Source organism: Cyclopterus lumpus, chromosome 5, assembly GCF_009769545.1.
Source record: "Cyclopterus lumpus isolate fCycLum1 chromosome 5, fCycLum1.pri, whole genome shotgun sequence".
NCBI lineage: Eukaryota > Metazoa > Chordata > Actinopteri > Perciformes > Cyclopteridae > Cyclopterus > Cyclopterus lumpus.
The window spans coordinates 21,127,920-21,144,540 of record NC_046970.1 but is presented as its reverse complement, the minus strand read 5'-3'; the positions used below and the strand labels follow the sequence as shown (position 1 = coordinate 21,144,540).

The 16,621-nt window shown below is 38.0% G+C and overlaps 2 protein-coding genes across 2 annotated transcripts; both read right to left on the bottom strand.

Annotated features, from left to right (window-relative positions):
• Window positions 1-382: 382 nt before the first annotated feature.
• sycp1 (synaptonemal complex protein 1) lies at window positions 383-9,678 on the bottom strand. Its single transcript, XM_034532418.1, has 34 exons — window positions 9,550-9,678; window positions 9,211-9,286; window positions 9,091-9,134; window positions 8,812-8,976; window positions 8,603-8,670; window positions 8,419-8,492; window positions 8,252-8,310; window positions 8,044-8,110; window positions 7,815-7,888; window positions 7,628-7,736; window positions 7,030-7,124; window positions 6,744-6,928; window positions 6,584-6,651; window positions 6,443-6,504; window positions 6,223-6,339; window positions 6,010-6,114; window positions 5,782-5,885; window positions 5,562-5,679; window positions 5,368-5,438; window positions 5,209-5,290; window positions 5,050-5,112; window positions 4,906-4,968; window positions 4,755-4,817; window positions 4,539-4,655; window positions 4,347-4,457; window positions 4,144-4,236; window positions 3,991-4,065; window positions 3,817-3,903; window positions 2,071-2,208; window positions 1,602-1,655; window positions 1,385-1,456; window positions 1,188-1,295; window positions 1,007-1,072; window positions 383-900 (listed from the first exon to the last, which is right to left on the bottom strand). The coding sequence occupies exons 1-34, from the start codon at window positions 9,676-9,678 to the stop codon at window positions 760-762; spliced, it is 3,123 nt and encodes a 1,040-aa protein (XP_034388309.1). The 3' UTR covers window positions 383-759.
• Window positions 9,679-13,039: 3,361 nt separating this feature from the next.
• LOC117730544 (monocarboxylate transporter 1-like) lies at window positions 13,040-16,030 on the bottom strand. The gene is given in 4 exon segments (XM_034532301.1): window positions 13,040-13,205; window positions 13,436-13,573; window positions 15,833-15,955; window positions 15,957-16,030. Coding segments are annotated over 4 exon segments (501 nt in total).
• Between the last annotated feature and the right edge of the window lie 591 nt (window positions 16,031-16,621).

The following is a 16,621-nucleotide window of genomic DNA, read 5'->3' as shown; positions in this document are numbered from 1 at the left end:
GTAAGGTCTTCCCCTTCGTCATGCACTCAGTACATATCCGATCTTGTCCGTCGTTAGCAATTTCAAAATCCTATTTCATTTTCAGCAGACGAATTCGTGGCAGACGATGACACACTGGTAATTTCTGGAGGACTTTATGATGGCCATCCAATATACGACAACGTGCCAACAGCCCCAGAAGACCAATCTCAATTTCGTCTCCAGTTCCTTCATTAAGGAGAAGGGAGTTCCCAATATGAGATGTCACGTTGAGTGCTTTTCATCTCCCACGAATTAGTACAATTTCAAGACCCTTCACTCCTGTGAAATCTGAATTCTTCACGAGAGGAAGAGAACATTACGATGGGCAGAACATTCAAACAAGGACAATGCTGATCGATTTGAACATTTATTTGACTTATCTCACTGTCAATATTAGGAAACGTAAATATATTAAGTTAGTAGTACATAAATAAACCATTTCCGACACCAACAATATAAACTTGTGCGTAACAAATTTGAATGCATTTGAACACCAGTAAAGTCACCAGTAAAGTAAACCAACAAAAACACCTAAATCTTTTTCTTGTGAACAATATAGTTTAACTGATCCATAACACTACTTTCTATGCATGTCAAGAAACAAATTGGCACGTTATTATCATTAATACTGTGTATTTGATCCCTAACAGTGGAAATATGTACGTTAACAAAGTTGGAAAATGAACATCTGAACCCGTCTATTATGATAACTCTCTATCTGACCTGTAACAGCACTATTTATGCGAAGATCTTCTCATTGGTTGTCCTCTTTTTTTTGTCACAGCCAGTAACAGCAGTCCAACCAGCATCTCTCATTCTTTTCATCGCAGCTAACTTCAAGGAGTTCCCTGGTGATTTATGAGCGACCGGGCTCTGAATCTGAAAAAATGTTGATACAAATTCTTTTAAATATAAACTATGAGGGATTATTTCTTCTTTGTCCATGTATGCAATGTGTAAACCTCATTTTCTAATAGCATGTTACCTTCTTGAAGATGTTAGGTTTGCATTGTGGAGCAGAGAAACTGGGTGCAGTTGCACTTGCAAAGGTCTGCCAAGAAGAGAAAGAGAAGGCCAAATCAGCTCTTCTGGTAATCTTGAACAAATGATCATAAACACAAGACAATAAGCAGGACAATATATTCTTCTGACAAAGAACAACTCACCAAGAGATCACTTTGATCAGAGCTGTCAGACTTGGGGTCAAGCTCGATACTGCCCTTCCCCCAGAGTGCTGCCTTTTCAGCCGCAGGAGGAGTCCTGATTCTGTACGACTGTAAAGGAATTCAAAGAGGAAATGTCAGCAAAAGTCATTCATATTTTTATTAATTTTGGAAAATGTCAGAAAAATACTGGATAATACTTTGATCTTTGATGTTCCGCCAACTCTGTTGGCAGAACATGTTGGGGTTTTCAGGTCTTCATTGTGAATTTCCTTTTGATACAAAGTCTTATGAGTTTTATGAATATGAATGCCACAATAGTGGTTAGATTCACATAGGTGGACTGAACTCTACGTGGGTCTTCATCTTCATATCAAGTCCACGTTTACTTTAAAAATAGATTAAACTGTTGTCTACCTTGGTCTTTGGGGTTGTTCCACACGATGTTCTGATGGATTCGGTGTCACTTTGCTGAACCACAGAAGACATAAAATGTTATCATAGTTTGATTTATCTCTTGGCAACGGGCTATCACTCAGCAATAACCTCTAGTGACTCGTTCAGACTGCATTCATTCACTGTTGACATACAGTGCATACTGAGACGAATCCCTCCTACACATGAATGCACATACAAATACTCAGCCTTTGCCTGCACATGCACACACATCAAAATAATATAATATATTGGTTATAAGTCGGGAAGACGTCTGAATAGGAGTGAGGTAACAGGTGAATTAAACATACAAAATGCCCTCAGTATTTTTACTCAACCTGTCTTGAACATGAAAATGCCAGCAACAAATATACAATAATGCAATATAAGTTCAGACAATTTGATGATTAGACAGTTTTCTCAATCTGCCTAAAAACCTTTGGTAGAATACACTCACAGCCTTCTTCTTAGATGCAGTTTGGGAGTGGGAGAGAGTTTTCTTGGCCTCGGAGAAGTCAAACGTGTGTCTTTTTGAAGAGCCGTCTTTTGGGGTCTTTGAACATCTCTGTTTATAGTCTGAGGCAGGTGACTGGAAATTAAAAGATGAATTCTTGGTTGAGTACATGTGATGACTACCCACGTCATCAGAGGTTGCCTATTAGATATTACTATTTCAGAGCCTCTCGACTATGGAACGACCTACCTGAGGGGATAAGGCTAGCAGAAACAGTAGCTTCTATTAAAATCACTTCTTAAAACCCATTTTTATAGAACTGCTTTTAAGTGATGTCGTCCTTTTATGCAGTTCTTTGTTTCCCCTATTTTAGTTTGTCTGTTCTGCTTTCTTTTGTATTTGTAATTTTTTATTCCTCTTTTGTGTTCATTTCATTTCATTTTTTCAACTACGTAACATTTCAAAAATCAGGCCCATTATGTCCCAAAAAGATGCAGAAAAGCTGGTTCACACGTTTGTTACTTCCAGACTAGATTACTGCAACTCCTTATTATCAAGCTGCTCTAATAATAATAATAAGTCTCTTAAATCCCTCCAGTTGATCCAGAATGCTGCAGCTCGTGTACTCACAAAAACTAAGAAAAGAGATCACATTACTCCTGTATTAGCTGCTCTGCACTGGCTCCCTGTAAAATCAAGAATCACATTTAAAATTCTTCTCCTCACCTACAAAGCCTTGACCGGTGATGCACCATCATATCTTAAGGAGCTTGTAGTACCATATTGCCCCACTAGAGAGCTGCGCTCACTAAATGCGGGGCTACTCGTGGTTCCTAGAGTCCTAAAAAGTAGGATGGCAGCAAGAGCCTTCAGTTATCAAAGCTCCTCTTTTATGGAACTAGCTTCCACTTTCAGTCCGGGAGGCAGACACAGTCACCTCATTCAAGAATAGACTTAAGACTTTCCTGTTAGATAGTGCTTATAGTTAGGGCTGAATCAGGTTTGCCCTGGTCCAGCCCCTTGATATGCTGCTATAGGCTTATAGGCTGCTGGGGGATGTTTTAGGATACACTGAGCACCTATCTCCTCTTCTCTCTCTCCTTATGGATGAATTTACATCTCTCCATTGCACCTTATTAACTCTACTTCCTCCCCGGAGTCGTTGTGACTCTCATAGGGTCCATTGGACCTGGCTTTGTCTGATGCCTGGTGAGCCGGTCTCGCGTTGGCCCTGCTGATGCCCCGCCCCCCACCCCTCCTCTCTACCTCCTTCTGTTTCATGGATTGGGGTTTCATTCATACATTGTCATATTCATGTAATGTGTTTATGTAACTTTGTAATGCTGTTCATTCTGTACACATGACATCTATTGCATCTGTCCATCCGGGGAGAGGGATCCTCCTCTGTTGCTCTCCTGAAGGTTTCTTCTCTTTTTTCCCTGTGAAAGGTTATTTTTGGGGAGTTTTTCCTGATTCGATGTGAGGTCCTGGGACAGGGATGTCGTATGTGTACAGATTGTAAAGCCCTCTGAGGCAAATTTGTAATTTGTGATATTGGGCTATACAAAATAAACTGAATTGAATTGAATTGAATTGCCTATATATATTTGCATTTGTATTTTCTGAAATGTTTACTTGTATTGATGTTTTTACCTTGCTTCTATGTAGAGCACTTTGTAAACTCTGTTTTTAAAGGTGCATAATAAATAAATGTATTATTATTATTATTATTGGATGTTGTACCTGCTTGTTCCTCGCTTCTGACAGCTGAGTGCATTTTGTTGACGATATTACTTTCTTCAAGTCAGTCAGCTCCTTCTGCATGTTTTCCTAATAGCAATGACAAGTGTTTCTCAAAGTACATCCTGTTTCAATGAAAAGCCCCAAAGAATGCAACTGATTTAAACTGGGACATACCTTCTCTGTTATTTCTGTCTTCAGCTGTTTCGTCAGCTGATCATTCTCTGCCTTGTTGTTTGTGAGGTCCGCCACCTGATTTTTAGAATTCAGTTTAGCTTATAACTTTTATATTGTAAATATATTTAAATTCATAATTTTTCCGCAACATACCAGAGATTTCGTCGAGGCAGCGGCCTCCATCTGATTTCTCTTGTACTCATCAAGCTCTGCATCCTTTTCTTGAACCATCCGATCATACTGGCTCTATTAAAACAATTTAAAGTTCCTTCCAATAAAACATGCATGTGGATTGACAGTCACGCTGGAGAAGACCATCTTCAGACGGCAAAACATTAACTATATCATGACCGTACCTTGTGTTTCTCCATAAGTGCGACCATATCTGCAATCTTGTGTTGACACTTGAGTTCTGTGTCTTCCTTGTTCTTGATGGCCTCTACTGCTGTTAATCTGAGTTGTTTTAGCTGTAAGAAAAAATGTTTTTATTGTCATTTTGTATTATGAGGAACTTAATGTGGTAAATAACATAACATTATATACGTAACCTCATTCTCAAGCTCTGTTGCAAAGGATGATTTGGACTCAAGATCCTGAAGCCATTTCTGATGGTCTTCTTCTTTCAGTCTTTTGAGGTTCTGGGACTCCTCCTGAAGACCATTGATCTGGAGACAAACCATGTACATCATACAGGGCTATACCTATCATTTTAAATGTTTTGTATCAATGTAACATACTGAAGAAGAAAAAAATAAAGAACATACCACCATTTCAAATTGACTGGATTTCGCATTCTCCTTTGCTATTTGTTTCTTAAGCATTTTATTCTGAAAATATATAATTCCTCTGTTATATATAACACAGTATATAACACTATTCCATGTACTGTAAATATACAGTTTTATAGTCACAAACCTCTTTCTGGCATCCCTCATGGGCTTTAAGTTTAATATCAAACTTTTTCCTGAGATTGCACAGCTAAAAACCAAACAATTGTTATTGTTATTTCCACAAAATTATCGATAATATTAGCATTTCATATTTTTGTTTTTTAATAACCTTTGTTTCCACAGATTTGATCAAATTTTCTTTTTCTGCAATTCTCTCCTGCAGATGTTCACACTATTCACAGACAAATCATAATTTCAAACTTTCAGAACTGGCATCATTATGAGGCCTTGTGTTACTTTTGATAATGGGTTTAGTTGGCATACTTACATTTTCTTCAATTTTCTTCTGCAGAATCTCTGTTTCCTGATATGCCCCTTGGCTTTTGGTTTTATTGAAGTTTAATTCCTCTCTATTTAATGAAAATATTATAATATATTAAACTTCATAATGTCAAACCTCTTTATGTTTTTAAAGTGCAATACTCACCGTAAACATTGTTTTTCTTCTTCCAGTCTTTGAATTTCTCTTGTGAGCTGCCCAACCTTCTGCTCACTCACCTGATTCAGTCAAAACAGCATGTTATTCATATAATAGTCAGTAATAAAAGACAAAAACCGACACCTAATACAAACAGCTGATGTACATAAGAAAACTATCACATTTGAATGGATACTTCAGACCTTCATGTTTGCCTCAATAGTTTTCACATTAGAAGATCCACTCTCAAACTGCTGTTGAATGGCTGTCTTCTCACATTGCAGCTCGTTAAAGGTGGATACAAGCTTTTTGTACTTCACTCTTAAAACAGACATACATTAAACATGAGACAATAAGATTACAACAGTTCAATATACTATTTGATATGCCAATATTATGAATTGGCTGCTATTAAGAACTCACTTCTGCTGCGTGAAGTCTTTCCTCAGTTGTTCCATCTGACAGGTTTGTTCTTTATTCTTTGTTATTTCAGTATTCAGTTGTTCCTCCAGGTCTTGCACTTTGATCTGAGAATAAATACAAAAACATAATATGGTGAAGCCATGAATTGTGTAGATAGACAATATGACTGAATTATTTTCCATTTTAAAAATAGCTTGATGAGATGATGAGAAGCAAGCATATAACAACCTCTGTCACTGTGGCCTTCTCCTTTAAGTCTTCTTGTGCATTTTCAGCAGCTTCACAAGTCTTTTTAAGTCGATCCTGTTCTACTTTCTCAATCTCTGCTTCATTCTTTATCAACAAAAAATGTTATTTGGGCCTTACATTTCTAGTCATCTGCATTAGACTACGGTATAAACACAGCGTTTCCTTCTGAGATGAGGTATCTATGTGTATCACCTTAAATAGCTGGACTTCTTCAGTTTTTCTTGACAGCTCAACAGCAAGTTCCTCCACTCTGAGTTCAGTGATTTCAATCTTAGCCTTCATGGTCTCAATGGATTTAGATGTTTTATCCTAAGAACAAAAGCATACTCTGAGTGTCTTCAAGTTCTCGTCTTTTGTGTTCGAGCTATGACGACTAGTTTAGAAACAAAGAATGCATTCAAATTCGCCCTACCAGGTCATCTGCAAGGAGTTTGATCTGCCTATCTTTCTCTGCCCTCTGCTCTATGCTCTCTCCTGTTGAGTAAAACATCTCCTTTCAGTTTGAAAGAGCATCAAATAAAAATATCGACATACTTCACTCAGAGAGGTTTACCTAAAAGTGTGTTTCTCCTTTCAAGTTCTTTGTTGTTTGCCATAAGATTATCCTCAAGCTCCTTGGTCCTTTAAAATGGATCATGACAGGAACAATATGGTGTGAGGGTGAACTGTATTTGGTCAGAAAAATGCTTTAAATTTCCACGAGATATTTATACCTCTGTATCTCCAATGCCAGTGAATTCTGTAGCTCCTGAATGGTGGTCTGAATCTCCTCCAGCTTGTCTGCTTGCTGATTTTTAACTCTAGTGAGCTCCTGCAAGCTCAAGTCTTTGTTTTGAATCGTCTCTCCATATTCTTCTTTGCTTTGGGCCAACATTGCAGCAATAGCGTCACAATTTTTCTGAGGAATATAGTTTATAGAGTTTTTTTAATTAATCAAAGCAGATAATACAAAAAACAGCCAAGCGTCACTGAAAATCACAAGAATCTCAACACACTCACCTCAGTTTCTTCACAGTGTTGCTCTGCAGCATTCAGTCTTTGAAGAAGGAATTCTTGTTCCTGCTTTGAGCTTTTTAGAAGTTCATATTGTTCATCTGTAAAGTCAGTAAACATTTAATGATAATATCTTTGGTATCCTTCTCCAGTGATCCTTAAAATAAGTAAGTGTAGTAATACTAACAAATATGTTAGTTTTATAGTAAGGCATTTTAATAAGCAGTTATCCCGAAATACTGAGACCATTTTAACATTAGTAATAGTTCAGGTATTTGTTTGTTGACGTCCCAGTCAAAGCTTATGTAACGTTTAATACAAAACCCTGAGTACCTTGTCCTGGGTTCACACTGTTACCTTCATTACCTTCAATCATATTGTTTACCAACTATTATTATCTTTAACCAAATCTAATTTGTCTTTGAACATTTTCATTCTCTTTTTCACAGCTCCTGGGAATATTATTCAAAACATTGAATGTAGTTTAACAACAAAACTATGTTTACGAACCAATTTGTACCAAAGTTATGGTATTTGACAAAATACAGAATATAAAACTGTACAGCTATGAGCACCTCATCTTGAAATCGGATCATGATCTTACTTGTTGCCTCTTGAAGCTGTTTGCATTGCTTCTGGTTTTCATGGAGGTCAAGCAGGAGTTGTTGTAGTTCATTTTCCTTATCCTTCATTTTAGTTTGAAGCACTGCAACCTGTGAATGTGACTGTCAAGCTGTTTGTTTCAAAGGTTCACAGATAAAGTGATCTGAAAAGACTTTTGTTTTACTGACCTCTTTCTCTTTCATCTTATATTCTTGATGATATTTTTCTTTTAGATCTTCAAATTGCAGCAAGGCCTCTCTGACTGGAAAAAGAAGAAATTGTTAATTGTTCTTGCTTGTGGACATGTTATTTTACTTGTCAATCAATTCATATTTTTTCTTTTGTCCTTTAAGTTATTCCTGACTGATTAAAACACTCTTGTCGTGAAAAGGCTACAGTAATAGTAACAAGAAAAACCTTTCTGCAACTCTTGTTGATCAGCTTCTGCTTGAATACGAAGGCTTTCAAATGATGCGATCATTTTCTAGAGAAAAAACATTACATGTAAACTGACCATCAAACCCAGACAGACCCAGATATGTCAGACTGTTTTATTGACTCCTGTCCAACACATTATCGTTATAAAAATAAACTGAATTGTGATGTACATTTTGAGGTGTTTTACCTTAATACTCCCACTATTTTCCATAAAGAGGTGATGTGTTTCTTCTCTTTCGGATTCAACTAGAAAATGTCAAGATTTGTTATGCAGCAATGTCTCCTTATATTCAACACTTTATTAACATGGCTGGTTAAGACACTTATTGGGGCAGAGAAATGTAAAGCACTTACATAAATGCATTTTCTCAGCTGACCGCTGGAAAGTATCTTTGAGTATATTACACAAGTTCCTTGTGCCGTTGTTTCTATATTTAAAATGTGTCACAAACAAAATATTTATACATTGGATTATCACGTTTATTTGGCTTTTATAGAGCATGTCTAGTCTCAGGATATTTTCAGAAAAAACCCTTACCTGTTTCTTAAATCCTCATTTTCACTGATCTGTTCCTCCAGCTTTACGCTGAGACTTTCATTTCCAAACTGTAAAGACAGAACAAACATAATACATACCATATCAAAGGGTGTTAGAGTAGGCTGTTCCTCTTTCATCAATAATCCTTCGATAAACAAAATGAATAAAAGAAAGTGGTTAGAGAGAGATAGAAAGATGAGGATACACACCTGCAAGTCTTGAATGGCTTTGCGCTGAGTTTCAATTGTTCTTTTGTTTTCTTGGAGTTTCCTTTCCCTTTGCACAGCGTCAGAGTCAGCTTTTACCTTCCAACACTTAATTTTCTCAACTTCATCAAACAGCTTGGAATACAGCTGCCCAGGACTGCAATTATTCTGGGGAATATTCACAATGATGGGAAGTAAACTGACATGCTTTGGAGTTGACACTTTGCCAAGACCAAATCTATCCTATTCATATTTTACATTTTTGTATAATGAAAATATCACCTCGCCCTTTTCCATTGGTGGCACAGCTTTCATCCTGGGGAGTTCTTTAGAGGAGAGACAATAATCAATATATTGTAAGGTGTTGTGATAATTGCCAACAGGTTGATTAGTAGGAAATACCTGGTCTAGTTGGTGTAACCATACTTGTAATGGGAAAAGGCACGCTCTGCTCTTTTTCAAAACCTTTACTGTGACCCTAGGGGAAAACAGCAGGTATGCTTAGTCATCATCTGCATTATGTCCTAATGATTACTGCCTCTTTAGACAGCTGCCTCTATTCACCAATGCATTAAGCCTACTACAAGGACAACAATGCACACAAGAACACATACTGTATGTTAAAAGACTTCCATTGCTTGAAAGAAAGAAAAAAGTTTGCTTTAATATTATGTTTCACATTGACGTTTATTCATTCATGTTTACTGGTAGTTAACTATTGGCTATTTAAAGTAACGTTACCTGCTGCAACGAATTCATGAAATCACCGCAGCTCTCAACCATCTCTAGAGGTCGAACTGCAGATACCTGTCCGCTACTCCCCCAGGAGGGTACCAGCAGTTTGAAGTTAAATCCCCGGTCTCTCTCCATCCTGAAATGAGTAGAAGATAGTTTAACGTAAAGGGACGTTATGGTCTAACGAGCTTTAACGTACATTCAACATTATTAAGAGGTAACTAAAAATAGTTAGTTATCTCTCTCTCTATATATATATATATATATAGATAGCTAACTATATATAACGTTATATATATATAGTTACCTAATGTTATATAACTAACGTTAACTGTTAACGTTATATAGCTTTAACGTACATTCGACATTATTAAGAGGTAACTAAAAATAGTTATAGTTATCTATAAATATATATATAACGTTATATATATATACTTATATAGTTATATGTGTATGTATCTCGGGCTTCTATGTAGAGCACTTTGTAAACCCTGTTTTTAAAGGTGCTATATAAATTAAGTTATTATTATTATTATATACAGTATTGTCAACTAACGTTAAACTAGTTAGCTAATTAGCATTTCCGTTTGACGTTAGCTAACGTTATCACGTACACCGGCGTCACTTAAAGCTAACTTATTTCACGTTAGTTAACGTTAATGTTAAAGTTAGCGAACCCTCACTTACCTGCAGTATGTATTCCTAATAAATAACAAACTAAATATCTGCCAGGGAAAACATTTAACGTCGACAGGACTTTCTTTTGGCAAATAACGGCCGAGTAACGTTCGTCAGCTCCGGTATTTACGGTTTACGTTAGTTAACTGCTAACGGTTTCAATCCGACGACGCATGCGTATGCGGGCGCGTGCAGGAATCCTCCCGTTGGATTCCAATGCGGTACATTAACGGTTTATTTCGACCCGTGTTACTTTAAGGGCATTGCATCCATTATCGGACAATCTCTCTGCGTTGAATGTATGTGGATCCAGATTGTTCTTTTCCCCCAAAGTCCCAAGTCAATATTGTGTTTCCCCAGACGGTTATTGAACAAAAGGCATATTCTGTTTGCACGATGAGGGACTTACAGGCTGTCGGGTTCCTTCCGCTGCGGTCCATCAGCACCAAGACCTCACGCCACAAGAACCGTTTCTTCCCAGCTGCAGTCGGGTTCATCAACAAGGCTCGGGACCCCCAATGACTCTGACTCTTAGATACACTATTTACTTTAACACACCCTGCACATCTTTTCTTTATTAAAATACACATGCCACTTTTATTTAATAATATATACTTATTTTAAAGTACTGTTATCTGTTTGTTGTTTCCCATATTTATCTTTAAATTATGTCTCGATTATTTTAATTTTTTTTAAATCCTATTTCTATGTTTATTTGTAGGCACCTTTCATCAAGTTAAATTCCTTGTATGTGCAATATACTTGGTAATTCAACGATTCTGATTCTGATGCTATAATCAATGATGGTCCATCAAAGGATTCTACCCCCCATAATACATTATTGACATATTCTAGGTTATGAAGTGTACAAATTACTGTCAGCGCAAAGCACAGACTCAATGAGGTGCGGCCTGGAGGTTCATAATATACATTCAGGAAGGGTCATGCAACTGGAAAATAATCAATGTAACCTTGAGTAAAATGTAATGAAGAAGAAAGAGAGGTTCCAAAGTCATTGGATGGTCTCATTAAACACGTTGGGCCTCCTTGGTTCTTCCTCCTTTTTGGTTAGGGATTACAAGAACATGCATTATGCAGGGGAAAATTAAGTGAAAACATGAAATCCTGTCTGTGTCCTCAAATGGGCAAGCATGACTGCACATGTTTAATACAAAGCATTGCATCCGATTCAGTTCGCAGGTGACATATTTGTTTACAGAGGAACAGTGCTCAGGTCGTTTCACACCACAATTCAGTCTTGCCTAAAGCAAGATACTAACTACTGCTATTCTCTAAACACATTTTTAGCAACCCAAATTGCCATATGTTGTTATATGTTTACTAGAACTTAGTTCTTATTCGTTAAGAGATACACTCTCAGGACTATTTTCCATTATCCTATTTTTCTTATATCCTTGATTAGTGCTGACAAACTTCTTCCTAATTCATACATTTGCCAAGCGAAGCCTTGGTTCTGCTGGTTGAATGCCATTCTGTTTAATGAGAAGTGCAGTATTGCACTGATTTGTATCTTTGATACTGTCAACAATACATGATCCGTTTTGCACATTAAGATTACAATGTTCATTCAACCAGCAACAAATAACGTCAGAGGTTTATTATTGTCACGCCAATATTCTATTAAGCCATCTTCATATTATTTATTTATTTTGAGTGTGGTTGTTATCTAATGGCAAGAGCATCATTTCATAAACTGACTAAATGCTGTGGAGGCATTTCTCCAATAATACAACAGATATAACAGATGGCAATACAGCAAATCTAATCATTAGTCTACCCAGTCCGTTTGATAAAAGTTAATGGCATCACACTGGTGTGGTTTATAAAATAGAGAAAAGACATGTATAATCACAAATAGACCAAGCAAACCATGTTTAAAAGAGAAATAGCCAGGGAATTAGTATGTATTCATTTGTGGAATATATAAAAGGGAGAGTGGATGGACTCCAAGGATGCTTTCAAACACCTTCCAAAACTGCAGAGCCGGACGGTCCTTGAGAACAGGAAATAGTTTTTATAAATGTGTTTGAGAGATAGTGCAGCAAGCATGGTGAGGGGAATACTATAATTATGCACTTCCACAGAGAATATTTGCAATTACTTGTTCTTTTTTTATAAATTGATGACCGCACTGCATGTACCTTATTGAAAAATTAAATTATCTTATCTCCATTTTATAACGTTAAAATACCAGAAATGATGTGCTGCAGTAAGGGTATAGTGATACCATCTGAGAGTAATAAAAAACAAAATATCCTAACAATATAATTGAGATAAAAGGCTAAGCAAACCTAAATAGTATACCCAACATATAACAGTCCCTATATGAAGAGCAGAGGTATTTTATGTGGATATGTATTAGAGTTTAAAGGGTATTAATAGGTGAATACATGTTTTACATTACATCCCAGTTGAGGCTTTCGGTGGTGGTCTTCAAAAACAATTCATTATAAAAACTGATAATAAGTGTTTAAAAAATATATATAAATGCCTCACTGACGAGATTAAATTGAACAAAAATGTCACATATACAGAATATTAGACGATGTCTTCTGTTTTCCTCGCCTCTGCCATCTCCTTGGTAGCAATGTGCTTTTGTTCCCCACTTCCCACCCTGGCCCGATACTCTCCTCCTCTTTCTTCTCCTCGACAATAGTTGAGTCCCATCCCCACAAACAGGATGACACTGGAGACGATGAGGACGATGCCACAGCCCTGGTACAGTATGTGTACTTGTAATCGTGATACACGTCCTTGAACATCCCTGTGAAGAGAAAGAGTCTCGCCGCATGATTCTTTAGTCACCGTCGAGAAATCTGTCAAACATATTTACCGGCGCCATGGTGGACAGGAAGACCGGGCTGCCGGCCATAGCAATTCCATTAGCAATAGGCCACTTATTGTAGAAGTATTTTCCAATCATGGTGAGGGCAGGGTTCAGGTTGAAGGCCAATCCCAAGCCGAACATAATCAATAAAAAGAAAACATGCGAGTGTATTGGACATCTATAAATATATACGGGTTGAAATAAAAGGGATTTGAGCGTTATACTGTTTGGAGATTATTTTCTTGGTATTTTTTACGTTTGAAAAACACTAGATGGCAACAGTGTGCAGTAACAAAATGAAAAAGAAGAAAAAAGAAAGAGACTCATGACTAAACTTACAAATATAGAAAGTTAAATTAGGTACCTCCCACCACACCAATACAAAGGTACAGTGCTTGAACACAATTGCAGAAAGAGGCAGCAATGAAGCCCGATCCAGACAGGCATCCTCCCGCTATCATAAGAGTACGACTCCCATATTTATTCACCAGGATGCTGCTGATTGTATTTGAAGAGCCAAAACAGACTGGTATTAAAAGCTGAACGATGGCGATTTCTATCCAATCATTAATACACTGGTCTCAATTTAAACACCAGAGGGCTCCAGTGCCACAGCCGTGGCTCGGAAAACATTCAAACAACTTCTGCTATCATTTTTGTCAGTGCTGCACTGCAGTAGATGTGTTACCGTGCCATTAATAATGCGATGTGTCAGAAAAACCATGACGGCGCTAATGAAATTAGCATTTATTTGTTTCAGAGATTCATACAAATTGACAAGAGGAATAATTAGTTGGTGGATTCTTCTTTAAATGGACTCTAAATGCATTTTAAATGATTATTGGAAGAACCTCAGTTCAGATGAGTGAGTGGGTGTGTTTTTGTTTGATTGGGAGTGTTGAAGGGTGTTTGTGAGTGTGTGTGTGTGTGTGTGTGTGTGTGTGTGTGTGTATCTTATTAGGTACAGTTTTTGCAATTTCGGCACCTGGTACATTAGTTCCAAAGAAAAAGTGACTGAATGAGGGAACAGTACACCAACTTATCAATATGAATGCACCATGGACGCAACATCAATTCAGGAAAATCAGTATGACTTGTAAACAAATGACTAAAATGTGCGGCGGGTTCACGTCGCAAAACACCATCTCCATCCTTGGCTTATATCAAGCGGCCTAAATGAGTATGAGGACCCACACGGAAGACACTTCTGCCTTCCTGCCAAATCCCTGCACTACCCAATGAACCTAAATAGAAACTGACAGTTTTTGTTTAGAGGTTGTCCAGACTCATTTGCCAGCACGGTGCAAGACAAAAGGTTTTTAAATTGTAATGCAGCCAGTCTCCACACTAACAATGAGTTCTTTCCTTCCGCCTTGCAGGGAGACTTGCTTGGGATAAAAAGGTTGGAGACAAACCAATGTAGAATATTATGAATGTAATGAATCAAACATTGAAGGAGTACAGAGGTGCGCAACAGTAGGTTGTTAATGAACTTCTCCTGGTGATGTGCTCCGAATGTTTAACGTATACGATAACGGACTCGGCTGTCATCTGCTCACGCCGCGGACAAACATTTCATCATTTAACTTTCAATTAACATGCATAGCTTTGCTTTCATCTCTGTATATTTACATCTAAACATTTGAATTCATTAACAATGTTACACCTGAATATGCATTTTCGAGTCCAATGTGACTCAGAAGAGTAACTTGTCAGAAGAGGTGCATATCTCTCTTTTACAGCCTTGAAAAAAGGGGGTTAACCCACCCCGGCTGATAAATACTGCTACTGAACATCACACTGGGAAGTGGAGGACAAATAAAGAACGGACGTTCTCAAAGTGCAACTCTGTGACCTTTAATCACTGGAATGTGCTGCCGAACAATAAGCAGCATTGATTCTTTTAACGCACTTACTTTGTACCGTAAAGAGGGCATAACTTGGACATTAAGTTTTGCTCGCCTTTGATATGCAATAGTGTAACTTGCAACTTGCTTTCACACTCGTCACGTAAGAGAAAAGAAAACAAGGGGTGATATGTCCAACAGTATGCAATACTAGCGATAGCATACTGTGTCCACTTTTATGTTATTGCTTGCAGATTTTGCAAGTATATGTTACAGAAATGTTTTTATATGGTGTAATATTTTCCACTTCAGTTCAGTTTGGCACGCGAAAGCAACTTTCCGAAAACTTCCCGGAGATTAGAAAAAGATGCCCGAGTCATCATTTTTTTCCGGTTTATCACAAGAAAAGAGAAGTGCAGTGGTTTGATTTCAGAGCAGACGGTCTTGGGGGACGAGGGGAGCTCCTTTGAACTGGATTCTCTCCGTGTTGAATATCACGCACATGAACGGAGCGTTACAGTCACCTGACTGGCCGTCAATCATCTCATCGGTGCAGGAACACAACCTGACCTCCGGTAACCTCCCACTCTCGATGGGAAAACAATACGCGGCTCAAAACCAATTAATGTGCTCCAAAGAGCAAATCTCCAGTAGAGGAGTTACAATGCTGTGTTACCTCAGTACGAAAAAGTTTGATTGACACCGCACTAAAACTTTTTAGATTCTGTGGCCTCTTTGTGGACAGACTCAGGCTGAACGGCTGTACTCGGAGCAATGGGTCGGCTTTTTAACACTCCAGGAGTAAATCTTTTACAAATTGCGCTAAGAGCCAGAGACGGATTCCATCTATAAATCGTCTTGATGTGCTGAACGTCAAGTGTTCAGCGATGTTTGACAGGTTGGATTTTTGGCTCATGGCTCACCTCCGCCGTACATGCGCGCTAACATGATGGAAGAGATCCAGGACACCTGGCTGCTGGCCACATCGAAAATCGCCTCAATCTCTTTGAAGATGACACTGATGGACTAGATGAAGGCCCCCGACCACCACCATCCATCCCCAGCCACCCTCGGGTGGCGTGTAGCCTTGAGGGCCACCGACGGCGGGCGCCATTTCCAGTCACGAAACTCCTCTTCCCTTTCGAGCCGTTTTAAAGCTACAAGGATCTGCTCAGGGGAGAAGAAAACAGTACAGAACATAACTTGGTTACTGAAACTCTTAATTGCTCGGGACCGGCCCACAATTCTTCTTAATCTAACCTCTCTTAGAACCTCTGGTGACGTTTTTACAAATAAAAACTATCACACAAACAAAGCAAATCGGCAGCTCAGCCTTCTTACACTATAAGACTACTCCCCTCCTCAAGGCTATAAGAGACGCTCTTTTTTAAACGACAATTGAAATCATATTCATTCCGTATTGCCTTTAACAAGATGACACTTTTTTGTTTGTTTTATACTTATCTTCTACATGTTTTATTGTTCAACTGCCTTCCTTTGTTTCATTGCTTGGTTTTATAGTGCAGTATTTGCACGTTTCAATCCGTTGTTATTTATTCTCTCTTTCCTTCACATTGATGCAAAACACTTTGAATTACTCCCCCTGTATGAAAGGTGCTATATCAATTGTCAAGTGTATCATAACTATACGTTATGTTTTGTCCTCAGCTTTGAAACATTTGACACGAACAGCTCGGAGCATTTT

Bases quoted from the DNA above. Each gene is read 5' to 3' on its own strand.
- sycp1 (XM_034532418.1), bottom strand. From the start codon at position 9,678: ATGGAGAGAGACCGGGGATTTAACTTCAAACTGCTGGTACCCTCCTGG. The intron at 8,111-8,251 runs GTAAAACACCTC...TTTTTTCTCTAG, and splicing joins AAAATAGTGGGAGTATTAAG to AAAATGATCGCATCATTTGA. The intron at 6,652-6,743 runs GTATAAATATCT...TCCATTTTAAAG, and splicing joins CTGGCATTGGAGATACAGAG to GACCAAGGAGCTTGAGGATA.